Source organism: Rattus norvegicus, chromosome 2 (genome assembly GCF_021556685.1).
Source record: "Rattus norvegicus strain SHRSP/BbbUtx chromosome 2, alternate assembly SHRSP_T2T, whole genome shotgun sequence".
Taxonomy (NCBI): domain Eukaryota; kingdom Metazoa; phylum Chordata; class Mammalia; order Rodentia; family Muridae; genus Rattus; species Rattus norvegicus.
Genome location: NC_141535.1, coordinates 55,950,545 through 55,964,560, shown reverse-complemented (window position 1 = coordinate 55,964,560; position 14,016 = coordinate 55,950,545). Strand labels below are relative to the sequence as shown.

Here is a 14,016-nt window from a genome sequence, read left to right as displayed (position 1 = left end):
AACTGAGAATTTAACAATAAAGGGTGCCACGGGAGAGGAATCAAGCAAGGAGTATTTCAGTATTTTGCCTGCAAACACTAGAAGTTCCTCGGTTAAAAAGGCAAAATGAATGAGGCCAACGACCAATCAAGCTCACCACAGTTCGTTCTCATACTTGAATATTTGACCAAACTACAAATAGTTAGGAGCGCTTAGATGTAAGTTCTCACTTTGAAAACTCCAGAGAGCCTTCCATGGGCAAACCGCTGCCTCCTGAGGCCTCCAAGCACGAGGACCCTTGCTCAACCCCTGTTCTCACATACGTGGGCAGGGAGAAAGGCTTCTGCAGCACGCACAAAGTTGTCCTCTCCATTCCATATGTCCCTGCACACATATATCAATAAAAATGGAGGGTGGGTCTACTGATTTAAATGCCAAAAAACAAAAAAATCACATTAAGTTCAACTGTGTTCAAACAAAAACTAAGGACAGTTAACTGGGGGTGGAAGGAAGCTAATTAGCAATCATAGAGCAAGTCAGCAAGTCATTCAAACCTCCCAGCACACAGAACTAAACAGTCAGGAAGCAACAAAGAAAGAGTGATATGATTGGTTTTCCTGTTTGCTTAACAGAAAATTAACATAGTAATTCCTTTCGTTGCTGTTTGTGAGGGGGCTGGCAGAAAGAACCAATGGAACACTTTAGGGAACCAAAAAAAAAAAAAAAAAAAAGTCTTGAGTTAAAGGTGACATCACACTTAAAAAGAAAAATACCAGGTCTCCAAATTGAACTAGAAAGTAAACTGAAAACATGCATAAATGTGTTTCCGTTTACTACAGCTTATTATGTAAGAACAAAAGACTGTATCTCCTAATGACTAATTCATCCATTGTATTGTTCCAATACAGCACTCTTGTAGGAAGACTATGAGAAAAGTTCCTTCCTATCAACATGGAGAATAAAGTTACACAGGCTTCCACAGTGCTGGCTACAGAAAAGAATAAGAAGGGGATCCTATAGCTACTGTCTTTCAAATTGTATTGTTTTAAACTCTTTTTCAGTTTAAAGAAATAAAGAAAGGAGAAAAGGAAGGAAGGGAGGGAGGGAGGGAGGGAGGGAGGGAGGGAGGGAGGGAGACAGCCCAAGGAGAGGACATCAATACTAGGCACTGGCAGATCCAGCCTTTCACAGGAGCAGACTGAACACCCAGATACCTTCCAACCCAGAAGGCAGTGTGTCCCAGGTGTTGTTCCCCCTCGGAAGGTACTTAGCAGACTTCAGACTTGCAAGTTTAAAACCCTCTGTAAATACAATCTCCTGCTCTATAAGAGTAGCCATAGGAGGGCTGGAGACATGGCTCAGCGGTTAAGAGCACCTGACTGCTCTTTCAGAGGTCATGAGTTCAATTCCCAGCAACCACATGGTGGCTCACAACCATCTGTAAAGAGATCTGATGCCCTCTTCTGATGTATCTGAAGACAGCTACAGTGTACTTATATATAATAAATAAATAAATCTTAAAAAAAAAAAGAGTAGCCATAGGATACATGAAACAGTGTTTGTAAAAGATTTTCTACCCTGCCAGCACATAGTAAGTGACCAGACAATGTAGCTATTGGTACTGAGGGATAAGTTTCCATTATTCCCAAACCAGTCAATCCTTCATCCCTATTTAATCAGCCCTGAACTACCCATTTGGATGCCAGGATAGCCATTTTGGATCTTAACTCTTCAAACAGTGCCTTCTCTTCACTTGTATTCAATAGCCTGCCCTTATCAAGAGCCTTGGACATCACCCTCTCCTCAGCATAAATCCCACCATCCCAACCCACCACTCCAAACACCAAACCTACAACTTCTGGATTCCAAAGTTCAGCCCATTTCCTCGACAGTTAATATTCAACAGGTCACTCATACACATGGCAGCAAGTCCTTTACAACGGGGCTGCTTTCCATCTAAAATTGTCAAAAACGTTCCTATGGCCACAGTTGGGAAAGGTCCACTTCTGTGTTTCACAGCACAGCCATTTGACTATAGTTTAAATCATGCGAGTTCTTCTTAAACAAATACTGTTTGCTATAATATGAGTCTAGCTGATTTGTATTGTGTAATACAATGAAGCCATAAACCTCTTAAGTCAATGGCACATCCACTTTGCACACAAACATGCTCTGACTCTCAGCAACCTTGGAAGACTGGCATTCTGAACAACCTTCTACAGGGCACTGAGGCACACAAAGACACAACTTATCCACAAGGACATGGCTGGTGAGTGGCACAGCCAAAAGCTCAACTCAGACTGGGTTAAAAACTTGATGCTCCTTCCAGGAGAGGAAACGTGAGAACATTCTTTAGACATTCTAAAATTCTTTATTTTGTGTATTATTACTGTATGCATGGTACCCGGGTGTGCGTGTGGGGACCCTTGTGCCACAACACACAGGCAGGCTCCAGGGACGGAATTCAGGATCAATGAGCTTGCACTGCACAGTAAGGGTTGGTACCCACTGAGCCCTCTTGTCAGACTGTAATGATATATTTTTATAAACACTCTGGGAGCTGGAGAGATCACTCAGGAGTTAGGAACTCAGAATGCTTCTGCAAAAGATCTGAGTTCAGTACCCAGCACCCACAACAGCTTTTTCCTAGCGCCTACACTGGACTGCTTCACGACTCCCAGTAGCTCCAGCTCCAGAGAGACCCAAGACTTGAGGCCTCTGCAGACACCAGCGCTCACAAGTACAGGCATACACAGACCCACACACATGTACATGAATTAAAAATAATAAAATAACCAGGTCTGTAATGCCCACCTTCAGTCCCACGACCCAGAAGGCAGGGGCAGGTGGATCTCTGAGTTCAAGGCCTCCTGAACAGAATGAAATCCTAACTCAAATAATGGTGATAATAATAAAATTAACCTTTAAAACAAGATAAATCAAAGCAGAACTTGTATAGCATAACGTATATGTATACATCCTTCTACTAAAACATATGAAAGTTGAACATATCAGAAATATCTTCTCATGCTTTATGGTGAAAATTTGAAAACAAGAGATTGAATTTTTCCATAATTAAAAAAAGAAAATCACTCTAAAATTTTACTCTTTCATTTGATCATTTTCCTATATTAGAACATAAGCCTGATCTACTAAAAACCCACCGATCAATTTCAAATTTTTATTCTAGTTTTTTTCAATTTCAATTCTTTTTATTCTAGCTTTTTAAGCTTAAAAATCTTAAGACATATTATAGAGACATTTGGTTAATACATTCTCTCAAATCAACTTAAAAGTTACCCTCAAGGTATGCCTTTGCAACATGATGATATAACGTTTGGTTGACATCCCTGGATGACCGGCCCTTTCTGAAGGGAAACCTGATGGGGGAGAGGACATCTGGGGAAGACGGGAGGTAAGGAGGAGAGGAGGGACTGGGAAGAAAGAAGGGAAAGTACAGTGGGATATAATGTATGAGAAAAGAATAAATTTTAAAAATTAGCATTAAATAATGATAATCTTAAATGTATTTTTAAAAAAGTTATCCTAAAATTTAGAAAAGGGGCATGAAGGCACACAATTTTAATCCCAGAATTTGAGATTAAAGGCAGTTGATCTCTATGAGTTCAAGGACAATTTGACCTTTACAGAATAAGCTCCAAGGCATCCAGATCTGTATAGAAAGCCCTTCCCCCTAACACCCCTCCCAAAAAGTCAACACAATAAATTAACTAAATCCTTTCAAGAATCCTTTGAAAAACCATACAACTTAAAAGGTGAGAGAGACCTTCCTGATAAGGAAGTGAGAGAACCTGAATTCAAAGCCTCAGCTCCCACTGTCATCTCAGCATCCAGAGGGTGGAGGCAGGCAGATCCCAGGATGCCAGTCAGCCTAGCCCCAAGAGTGACTTAGCTTCAGGTTCAGTGGGGACCCTGAACAACAGAGAGCAATATAGGAAAATGCTCGACACTGATGCCTGTGTCCACAAATAAATAATAAAACATGAAACAGTACAGAGAGTCTGGCGAGCTGAAATCCATGTCAATCTGAAACCTCAGAACATATCTCACTTATAAACAGTTCTTTAAAAGTAGAATTAGTGGGGCTGGGGATTTAGCTCAGTGATAGAGTGCTTACCTAGGAAGCGCAAGGCCCTGGGTTCGGTCCCCAGCTCCGAAAAAAAGAACCAAAAAAAAAAAAAAAAAAAGTAGAATTAGTAAGGGCTGGAGAGAGGGCTCAGTGGTTAAGAGCACTGACTGCTCCTCCAGAGTTCCTGAGTTCAAATCTCACAACCATCTGTAATGGGATCCGAGGCCCTCTTCTGGTGTGTCTGAAGACAGGGACAGTGTACACATATACATAAAAATAAAAAAATTTTAAAAATAGAATTAGTAAAGGGTCTCAAAATGGTATGATGGTAGATTCAGGGTGAGCATAATCATCTAAGGGCTTGCTCTCTTACGAGGAGCACAGAAACAGTTGACTAGCCATACGGTGGCGGTGGCGGTGGCGGCGGCAGCGGCAGCAGCAACAACAGCAGCAGCAGCAGCAGCAAGCAGAGAGTGGAGTTATGCTACAAGCCAGGCAAAACCAGGAATAATCAGAAACTAAGAGGTAAGGGACACATATGCCACTGACTATTAAAAGGAGCACAGCCCTACGGACCCCAGTTTTCACTCCTCTGACCTTCAGATTGTAAGAGAACTTTCTCTTGTTTTAAGCCACCAATCTTTAGTGCTGCCGCTGTAGCCCTAGCAAGGTGATGATAGGCTTATTGACTGAAAAAGCCAGCGTTCTGGAGGAGGAGCCAAAAGAACTGGGAGGCCAAGGCCAAACCAAGCTATAGGACGCAAGGGGGATAGTTACAGAGATGGCTCAGCAGTTCAGAGCACAGACTGCTCCTCCATAGGACCACTGACAACAGGAGGCATACAGCCATCTGTTACTCCAGCTTCAGCAGGATCAGTCCAATACCTTTGACCGTTATGGGCACCTTCAGTCAGATGCATATATACAAACACATACACAAACATACCTTAAAAAATAATAAGTTTTAAAAATCGCATTAATAACAACAGTCAGATTAAAAAGGCTTTCTACGCTGGATTATATACTTCCAAGTTTTCAAAAATATAGCATTCATGAGGACAGGGATGCAAATGTTCCTCTTAAGTAAAGACATACAAGGCGCCTGCATATGATTCTTCTCAGGGAGCTGTTTCACCCACAGGATTTCCTATGGAAGTGGATGATCCTGTGGTGTTTTGCTTTTGAGGTTAATTGGCATCCTTCACAGCCTATCAGGAGTCACCTTCCACAGCCCCTTTTCTGATGCTCTAAGTACTTCCTATTGGCTGGAAAAAGTCATACAGCTAAAAGTACTGGAACTGAGTTTCTTGAGTCACATTGTTCAAGTATACAGTATATTGCTTTTTTTATGTACAATATATGCATACAATACGTGGAGGACTAGAGCCTCCACAGAGACTTCTCAAACCCAGGAAAAGATATGCATTCTCCCTTCTACAGACTAACAAGGCTCTGAGACACCCTATAGTTTATTTTTAAAAAAACAAAAACAGTATTTCTTTGTGATAGTTTGAATGTTTGGTTCTTGGTGGATGGTTTCGGAAGGATTAATAGATATGGCTATGTTGGTGAAGGTGTGTCACTGGGTTGGGCTTTAAGGTTTCAAAAACCCATAACAGGCCCAGCGTGTCTGTCTGTCTATCTGTCTTATCTCTGTCCCTGCCTCCTTACCTCTTGCTTATAATCAAATATAAGCTCTCAGCTATTGCTCCAGTGCCCTGCCTGCCTGCTGCCATGTTCTCCACCACCATGGTCGTGAATCATCCTCTCACCTGAGTCTCAAACTCAATAAAATATTTCCTTTATTAACTGCCTTGGTCTTGGCGTCTCTGAAAGAGACTAGACAGTAACTAAGCCACTCCTACTTCCCCATCCCAGCCACTAAGGCATTTGATCTGGGTGTGAGCATTGACCCCCCTGGAAAGAACTGCAGCATTTTCCCTCTGGTTTGTTCTCATTTTACCCCTTCATGGTTTATCAGAGAGAACAAAACTAGACTAATGGGATGGCATTTGCTAGACCTCAACTCGCACACTAGTTAGCCAAGTGAGGAGTAGGTCCTCCTACACTTGTTTTGACTGGCTCTGATCCCCTAGAGCAAGCTGGTTAGCTACACAAGCCAAAGGTGTGAGCTCTGACTTAAGATGAGAGATCCTGCCTCCCCCACAAAAGGTGCACTAACATACACAGAGACAGATAGACAGACAGACAGATAGAGGTAATAAAACAATGTCTCAACCTTGATGATCATAAAATATTTTCTCTTTCAGCATAGGCCTTATCTCAGCTGGTTCATGCCTTTAATCTCAGCACTCAGAGGCAGAGTTCAAGGCTACCTTTGTCTGCAGAGAATTCCTGGACAGCCAGGCCTACACCACAGAGGAACCCTGTTTCAAAAATCAAACAAACAACGTCTAGATATTAGCTCCTTCCATTTACCCATCCTTCCCACCTTCCTTCTTCCCAGTTAACTCAGTCATTTAAAGCTACAGTGTTACAATGTTGCCAATGTTAACCTGTAGGAACACAGAAATGTTTGCTTTGAACATGATTGGCAACATTAACATTTCAACAGTGTAACACTTTTAAAACATAGTATCCCAGGCCTCAAGAAATGTCTTCAAAGTCTGTGATTTTAAGGATGAAGAAATCGGGAACTCTCAGGGTCTGTAATTTGTCAAGGTACAGATAGCTATTCTGATCAAGTTCTACAGCTCTTCTGACTGTTAAGTCTTTTAACCTATCCACTCTTTCCTACCAACCATATGCAGTGAGAAGAGGGGAGGGAATGGCATCATGTCAGAATCAGAAACTGTTTTTCTCAAAACTGGGCTAAAGATTCTCTATTGAGCAAACTTAGGCGGAGTCAAAGTAATTGCTGCTCCCCAGAATTGCTGTTCCCATCAATCAGTGAATGTAATAAAAGGACTTTGCCAAGAGTATATATTCCCTAAGGGCCCTGCCCTTTATCAAAGCTTAAGTGGTATTTTTCAGACTGTTACTATGTTTTCAACAGTGCTAAAATGTTGCTTTTAAGCAAATTGCAACACCCGCTTTAACCACATCTACAAGGTCCACCTCCAAAAAGCAGCAGGTTACTCAACTAAAGATGAGCTAACTAGAAACTCACTGTTCTCTCTACCTTGGCCTCTGTTTAACGACAAAACATTGTCAACAAATGATCTAACCATATACAGAGTGCAACAAGATCCTATTTTTAAACAAAGGATTTTAACAGGCTAGAGATGCCACAGAGATGGAAATATCCCCTGAAAGCATTCTGGCTGCCGAGCCATTTCCGTCTCCTTTCTAAAATTAGAAGAAAATTCCACTAATAAAAGTGTAAGGAAATAGCTTAATCCTATTGAGATGGGAGCTTAAAGGATTTCTTTTAGGCATACCAAAACATACAAGGGCCAGTGAGAAAACACCAGGCTGCTCTGTAAGGCAGCAGACTCCAAACCTGGTTTCCTGAGTTCACACCTCAGGACCCACAGGGTAGAAGCAAAGAAAACCATCTCCAGCAGCAAGTTCTGCTCTAAGATCTACACAAGACAGACAGACAGACAGACAGACACACACACACACACACACACACACACACACACACACACACACTAAATTAAAAGGCAAAGTTGCTTTTTTTAAACCAAACAAAAATACTCAATACCAACCACTTAAGCAACACATTACAGACATATGTGAAGTCTTAGATGATTCCTCCCAGAGCATCTCTCCTCAGAGGTGACAACTAACTCTCATTACAGTGTCCCTCTCCCACACACTAACATATTTCTATTATGTATGCATAAATCTATAAAACTACCGTAATACCTCATACTTTTCATAAAATTTAGGTACTTAAAAACGACTATGACAAGCTGGAGGGATGGCTCAGTGATTAGGAGCACTAGATACTCTTCCAGAGGGAGAGAAAATTATCTATTTGCCTGAAATAATGGCTTAAAGTAGAAATGCTCACCAACTAACATGTTATATGTAGAAGTGACTCATTTGCTTCATGAAGTCACAATTTCACTGTACTATTCGCACGGAAGCAGGACTCTCTTAGTCCATGCTTCTGTAACTGTTTATGGGGGATGGGAGACAACAAGGGGGAGAGACTAACACCTTAATAAACACAGAAAAGGATACCTCAGAAATAATTCAAGCATTATCCCAACCCTTAGTTTTCTGCTTAAACTTTCCCCTCCAAATGCTATCATTAAGTAACCCAATTATTTTCATTACTGTTTATTTCATAACAAGACAACCACTATCAACTTAGCCCCAAAATTAAATTTCTAAGACTGGGGATGTGGCTCAGTTGGTAGAGCATTTGGCTTAGCAGAATGAAGCCCTGGGTTCAATCCTTAACGCTATATAAAACCAGGCATGTTAGCACGTAGGCTGGTAGTCCCAGCACCAGGGTGGTAGAAACAGAAGGATCCGAAGCCCAAAGCTGTTCTCAGTTACACAGCAAGTTTGAGAACAATCTGGCTAAATGAGACACTATCTTAAAAAAATAAAAAGAAATAAAAAAAAAAAAAAAGAAAACCAAACACACGTATATCCCCCGGAAGCACTAAATATCATATGGGTGATTTATCCATCTATAAGTATCACATTTCTGTTAAATTCTCTTATGTTAAATTTACCAACATACATAATAATTGAAAAATATTTTTTCAATAAAATTTTCAAAAAATAAGTACATTTTCTCAATTAGAATTTAAGGCTAGGGTGGTGGTGGCACACACCTTTCGAGCCAGGCAGAGGCAGATAGATCTTTGAGTGTAAGTGTAGCCTGGTCTACAGAGTGAGTTCCAGGAGCAGGGCTACCAAGAAAAAACTCTGTCTCAAAAAAAAAAAAAAAAAAAAAAAAAAAAAAGAAAGAAAAAAAAAGATAGATCGATCCTACATACATACATACATACATACATACATACATACATAGAATTTATGACTGATGCAATTATCTCTAAAAATTCTTAGAGATGGGGGAGGTTGGAGAGGTGGCTCCGTGGTTAAGAGCACTGGCTGTTCTTCCAGAGGTCCTGAGTTCAACTCCCAGCACCCAAATGGCAGCTCACAACTGTCTGTGACTCTAGTTCCAGGGGATCTGACACCTTCACACAGACACACATGCTGGCAAATACCAATGCACATAAAATAAAACTAATTTTAAAAAATTTCCAATATGACCAGACACCGTGGTTATTTTTACCCCCTTTCTGCACTTTCCTGCCTTCTGCTTCCTCTCCTACCTAATAGTCCTCCTTCATAGTGTCGCAATAGGAAGAGCAAGCATACACATAACTGTGCACTGTAGCCAGAGACTAAAAAAAGGAAAATGCCCCTCCCTCCCCAACACACATACACATCCAAACCTGGGTCATCCTATGGTCATTAAGATGGTTTGTATATGCTTGGCCCAGGGAGTGGCACTAATAGAAAATGTGGCCCTGTTGGAGTAGGTGTGTCACTGTGGGTGTGGGCTTTAGGACCCTTATCCTAACTACCTGGAAGCCAGTATTCTGCTAGCAGCCTTCAGATGAAGATGTAGAACCCTCAGCTCCTCCTGCACATTGCCTGCCGCCATGTTCCCACCTTAATGAAAAGGGACTGAACCTCTGAACCGGTAAGCCAGCCCCAATTAAATGTTGTCCTTATAAGAGTTGCCTTGGTCATGGTGTCTCTTCAGAGCAGTAAAACCCTAACTAAGGCAGTCATGCTAACCCCTTTCTGATGCAATAAAATGACATATGGCAGTCCAGCCATTCCTTAGTAAAGAGAGGATCATAGCAAAAATCATGGTTTCTATTACTAATGTCAAAAAAAAAAGCATCCCGTTTAACAGTTTTAAATGAAATGACTGAATATTTAGACCCACATCAACTAACAGGTTCAAGGACAAGTTTAATTATAACCATGAATATAACCTCTGACTCACACTGGCCCTCTGTGTTTGAGGAGGTTTATGACTGACAGTATAGTATTTCAAGAGAAGACTGTGTGGGTGGGTGGAGCGGTGAAGGTTAGGGAAAAGCAGAGTCACTGGGAGGGAGATTCGAGTCACTGCTACTTCACAGGTCAAGGCCCAGAACTGAAAACAATCTCCTCTTCCTTTCCTTTCTGCTTGATCCACTCTCGTCCATGTCAAAGAAATGGCAGACCGGACGCCACATTCCAAGCAGGACCTTCGGAAGGAGCCTTCTGAGTCCAAGCCTGCCTTATCATTTCAATCAGAGCCTTAATAAGCTTTTCTTACCAGCACGTGTCAACTAAAAAGCACTATGATGGCAAACAAGGAACATGCCTAGTTAAAGCTAAACAAAACACTGGAAGAGAAGCTGAGGCAGGAAGAATGACAAGTTCAAAGCCAGCCTGGACAGCATTGTAACAGTCTCTCGAATGCACGTATGCATGCATGCATGCATGCATACATACATACATACATACATACATAAAAAGAGACAAAGCTGAAACTTCAAAGTGTTCACAAACATTTCACTGGCTTACCGTGATCAGTGCTCCTGCCCTAGACTGTACTCCCCCTCCTCATTCACACTGTCTAGCTTACTGATTTTCCTTAGGAAGATTTATGCATTTGCTCTGCTAAGAGTTACACAGCATCTTTCAGTTCTAGGACTGGGAAAGAGAAGGAAGGGGTCTTCTGCTCCTCCTGGGAGAACGAAGCTCAGATAGCTTGCTGTGTAATTTGACAAACTTCATTTCAATCAAATATCTACTAAGAGCTCAGTATGTGCAGGTCTTAGTCTATTATTTCTCCAAAACCAATGCATGAATTATTTCTTATCAGCTCCAAACTTCCGTCCTCTAAATACTTAATAGCAGGCTTAAATATTTTAAAGGGGAAAAAAAAGTCCACTCACAAAGGTTGTAATCAGAAATGTCCTTGTCACAGACGGTGGGCTAGACTACAAGTTTGAAGACAATACTTGTGCTTTTGCTAAGGCAGGGGATTCTACCAAAACAAACAAAAAGTTCAAAACATGGGCTCTGAATTACTAAAATATAAATATATTTGAGAATGAATGGAAACTGTACCTATAAGCTAATAAATACCATCTGGGCTAACATAAGCCCTACCTACCAGGTACGGCTCTCAGAAACCGCAAAACTTCTGAAAACGAAAACACTTAAAGCAGAGTCTGCATCCAACTGTAAACCACGCATAGGAAACACAGCGCCAGTTCGCATGCATAGCCATCAAAAGTCCTGATGGAGATCAATAGTCCTTACAAGGGCATTATTATTTCTGAAAGATATCTTCACAGCTACCTTACTTTTGGAAGAACACATTTCGATTCAGGAAAATGAAGAAGCACATAAGTCGACAACCTCCTAAAAGCAAGGCAGCGACAACTCCAAGGACCGCCAGGGCGCGATGGGCTGGCTCTGCGCCGAGGGCGCACAGGGGATCCGAAGAAGAGACCCTCTCGTCCGCGCCGGGCTCCCCCGCGCGCGCAGTGTCCAACTCCCTCGCCTGGGAAAGTTGCACCCAGAGCCATCCCCGCCCCTCGGGCGCCGCGCCGTCGCCATGGCGACCGCCCCCACCCCACCGCGACGGACCCCATAGCTCTGCAGCCCGCGGTGGCCTCGGGCTCCGCTCCCAGCGCCGCCGGGATCGGGAATACGGAGCCCAGACACCCGGAAGGCGGGCGCGGGGAAGGATGCGGAGTGCGAAAAGGCGCGGTCGCCCGCCGTTCGCGGGGTCCGCGCTGGCCCGGGCGTCCTCACCCTTCACTTTCCCGAAGGTGCCGACGCCCAGCGTGTCCCCCAGGATGTAGTGGCCGATCTTCACCCGCCCGTCGTGCTTCTGCTTCTCGGCCGTCGCCATCTTTCTCCAGGAACTGAGTCTGCGCATGGCGCCGCGGGAGGGGGCGGAGGGGGCGGGCAGGGCCGCGCCGGGGGCGGGCGGGCGCCGAGGGGGTGGGGACGCGGGTGCGCCGCGGTGGGGCGCAGTCGCCGGCCGCCGCCCGCGCAGGCCCCGCAGTCCCCGCAGCCGGCCGCCGAGCGCACTCGCTCCCCCTGGCGGGCTAGGCGGCGGGGCGGCGGGAGCGGCGCCGGTACTCGCCTCGGCGCCCCGCATCCCTCTGCGCGCGCCTGCCCACCTGCGCGCGGGAGGGCCTCCCCTGCAGCGGAGCGGGCCGCCGTCTCCCCTAGTTCACTCGAGGGTCTGCGGGTGAAGAAGATACAGCCCCTCTGTAGTTCCCAGGAGGACCATGCGTACTCTTGCCCGGGGATAGTGCGGCGTGCTTTGAAACAAGACAGGGGACACCGCCCTACCACTGTCTTCTAATCTTGATTTTCATCTCCCTGTCATCTGGAAGCCAAGGATGTTTCCACTTGCACTTTTAATACTTCCCACTGTTTAAAAAAAGAAAACTCTGAGCCAGTAAATTACTATTGGACACCGCACAGCTCAAGCAGCCTAGAGGGTCTTCCTAGGAAATTTACTACCCTCAAATTTCCCCGATGGAATGTGTGTGAGTTATGTGTACTCCGGAAAGAGACGTGTTATCCCGAAATTATGGTGTATCGAAATTAATATTGTTACATTTTCAATAAAATGTATATTTTCAGTGCACTAAAAAAAGAGAGTATGTTGTTTTTATAAATGGGGCCATAGCATTTCACCGAAAAGTATGTTTATTTGAAATAGGATTTTGAAGTGAATCTGTTACTCGGTTCTAACGATAGGCAAAATAAGGGTATTATCATAAACGTATATAAACAGATGCCACCCTTCGATTTTTTAGTTTGAATTTCTGTCGTTGCCAATGGAGAGAAAGGTCAGTCTCCATGACGGTGTACTTTTTTTAAGAGCCTAGAAATGTCATTTTTCTTTGGGATGCAAAAACTCCCAGTTTTCCCATCTTCTGGCTTATGACATTAAAGCAATGTAATATTAAGCACTTTGTTCCAAGGAAACCTCTTCAGGGGAAAGAAATCCACTTTAAGCTTAGAGCAGTGAGTGGTTCTCAACCTTCTTAATGCTATGACCCTTTAATGCGGTGGTGGTGACCCCTCTCCCACCATAAAATTATTTTCAACGCTACTTCATAACAATTTTTGCTACTTTTAGTAATCACAATGTAAACATCTGTGTTTTCTGATGATCTAAGGGGATTGATACAGTAGGGGGTCGCGAGCCACGGGCTGAGAAACAACTTCTTCTAAGTAGAAACCAGTAACTGAGAACAGTCGTGGCTAATCAATTCCCTATTTTACAGGTATTACTATTAGGCAGAAATAGCTCTGGATTCTCTTAAGGAGGGGGAAACCCTTTAAATTCTCCCACCCCATGAACTGACATTTTAAATTACTTCACATTTGCATCCTGGATAAGATTTAACCCAGGAAGGTTCTACTGTTTATTTTAATCTACAAGAAATAAGTGGTCTCAGGCTGTAGCTTTTGGTAGGGTGCTGGCCTGGCATGGGCTAAACCCTGGGTTTGATCCCCAGTAGCATGAAAAGTGAGCATGATAGCTCATGCCTGCAATTCCAGCACTGGAGATTATCACCAGTGAGATCAAATGTTCAAGGTCATCCCCTGCTACCTAGGGACATTGAGGCTGATTTGAACTACATGAGATTCCCAAAACGAACACAAACTAAGGCAGGATAAGTGGCTCAGTAGTTACAGGAACACAGCATAGAGCCTGAAGACCTGAATTGGAACCTGGAATTCACATGGTTGAAGGTGAAAATGGACTCCCAGTTAGGTTATCCTCTGACGTCCACATGTGTGCCTACGATACACTTGCGCACAATAAGTAAATGCTTACAAAGAGAAATAATCACAAAACAGTCCAGTTACATCAACAGGATGGTGTCAAGGAGCAGAAGGAAATTTTTGGTAAAACCACTTGCCAATTTTTCCTGAAACTGTGAAGCCTTAGGCTGTGCTACTGCATC

General features: G+C 43.4%; 1 protein-coding gene across 1 annotated transcript in view; it reads right to left on the bottom strand.

The window, feature by feature from the left end:
- Prkaa1 (protein kinase AMP-activated catalytic subunit alpha 1) overlaps nucleotides 1-11,960 on the bottom strand; it is a 37,558-nt gene extending 25,598 nt beyond the window's left edge. Inside the window, 1 exon segment of the mRNA NM_019142.4 lies at nucleotides 11,834-11,960. Coding sequence (NP_062015.2) covers nucleotides 11,834-11,960 — 127 coding nt within the window.
- Between the last annotated feature and the right edge of the window lie 2,056 nt (nucleotides 11,961-14,016).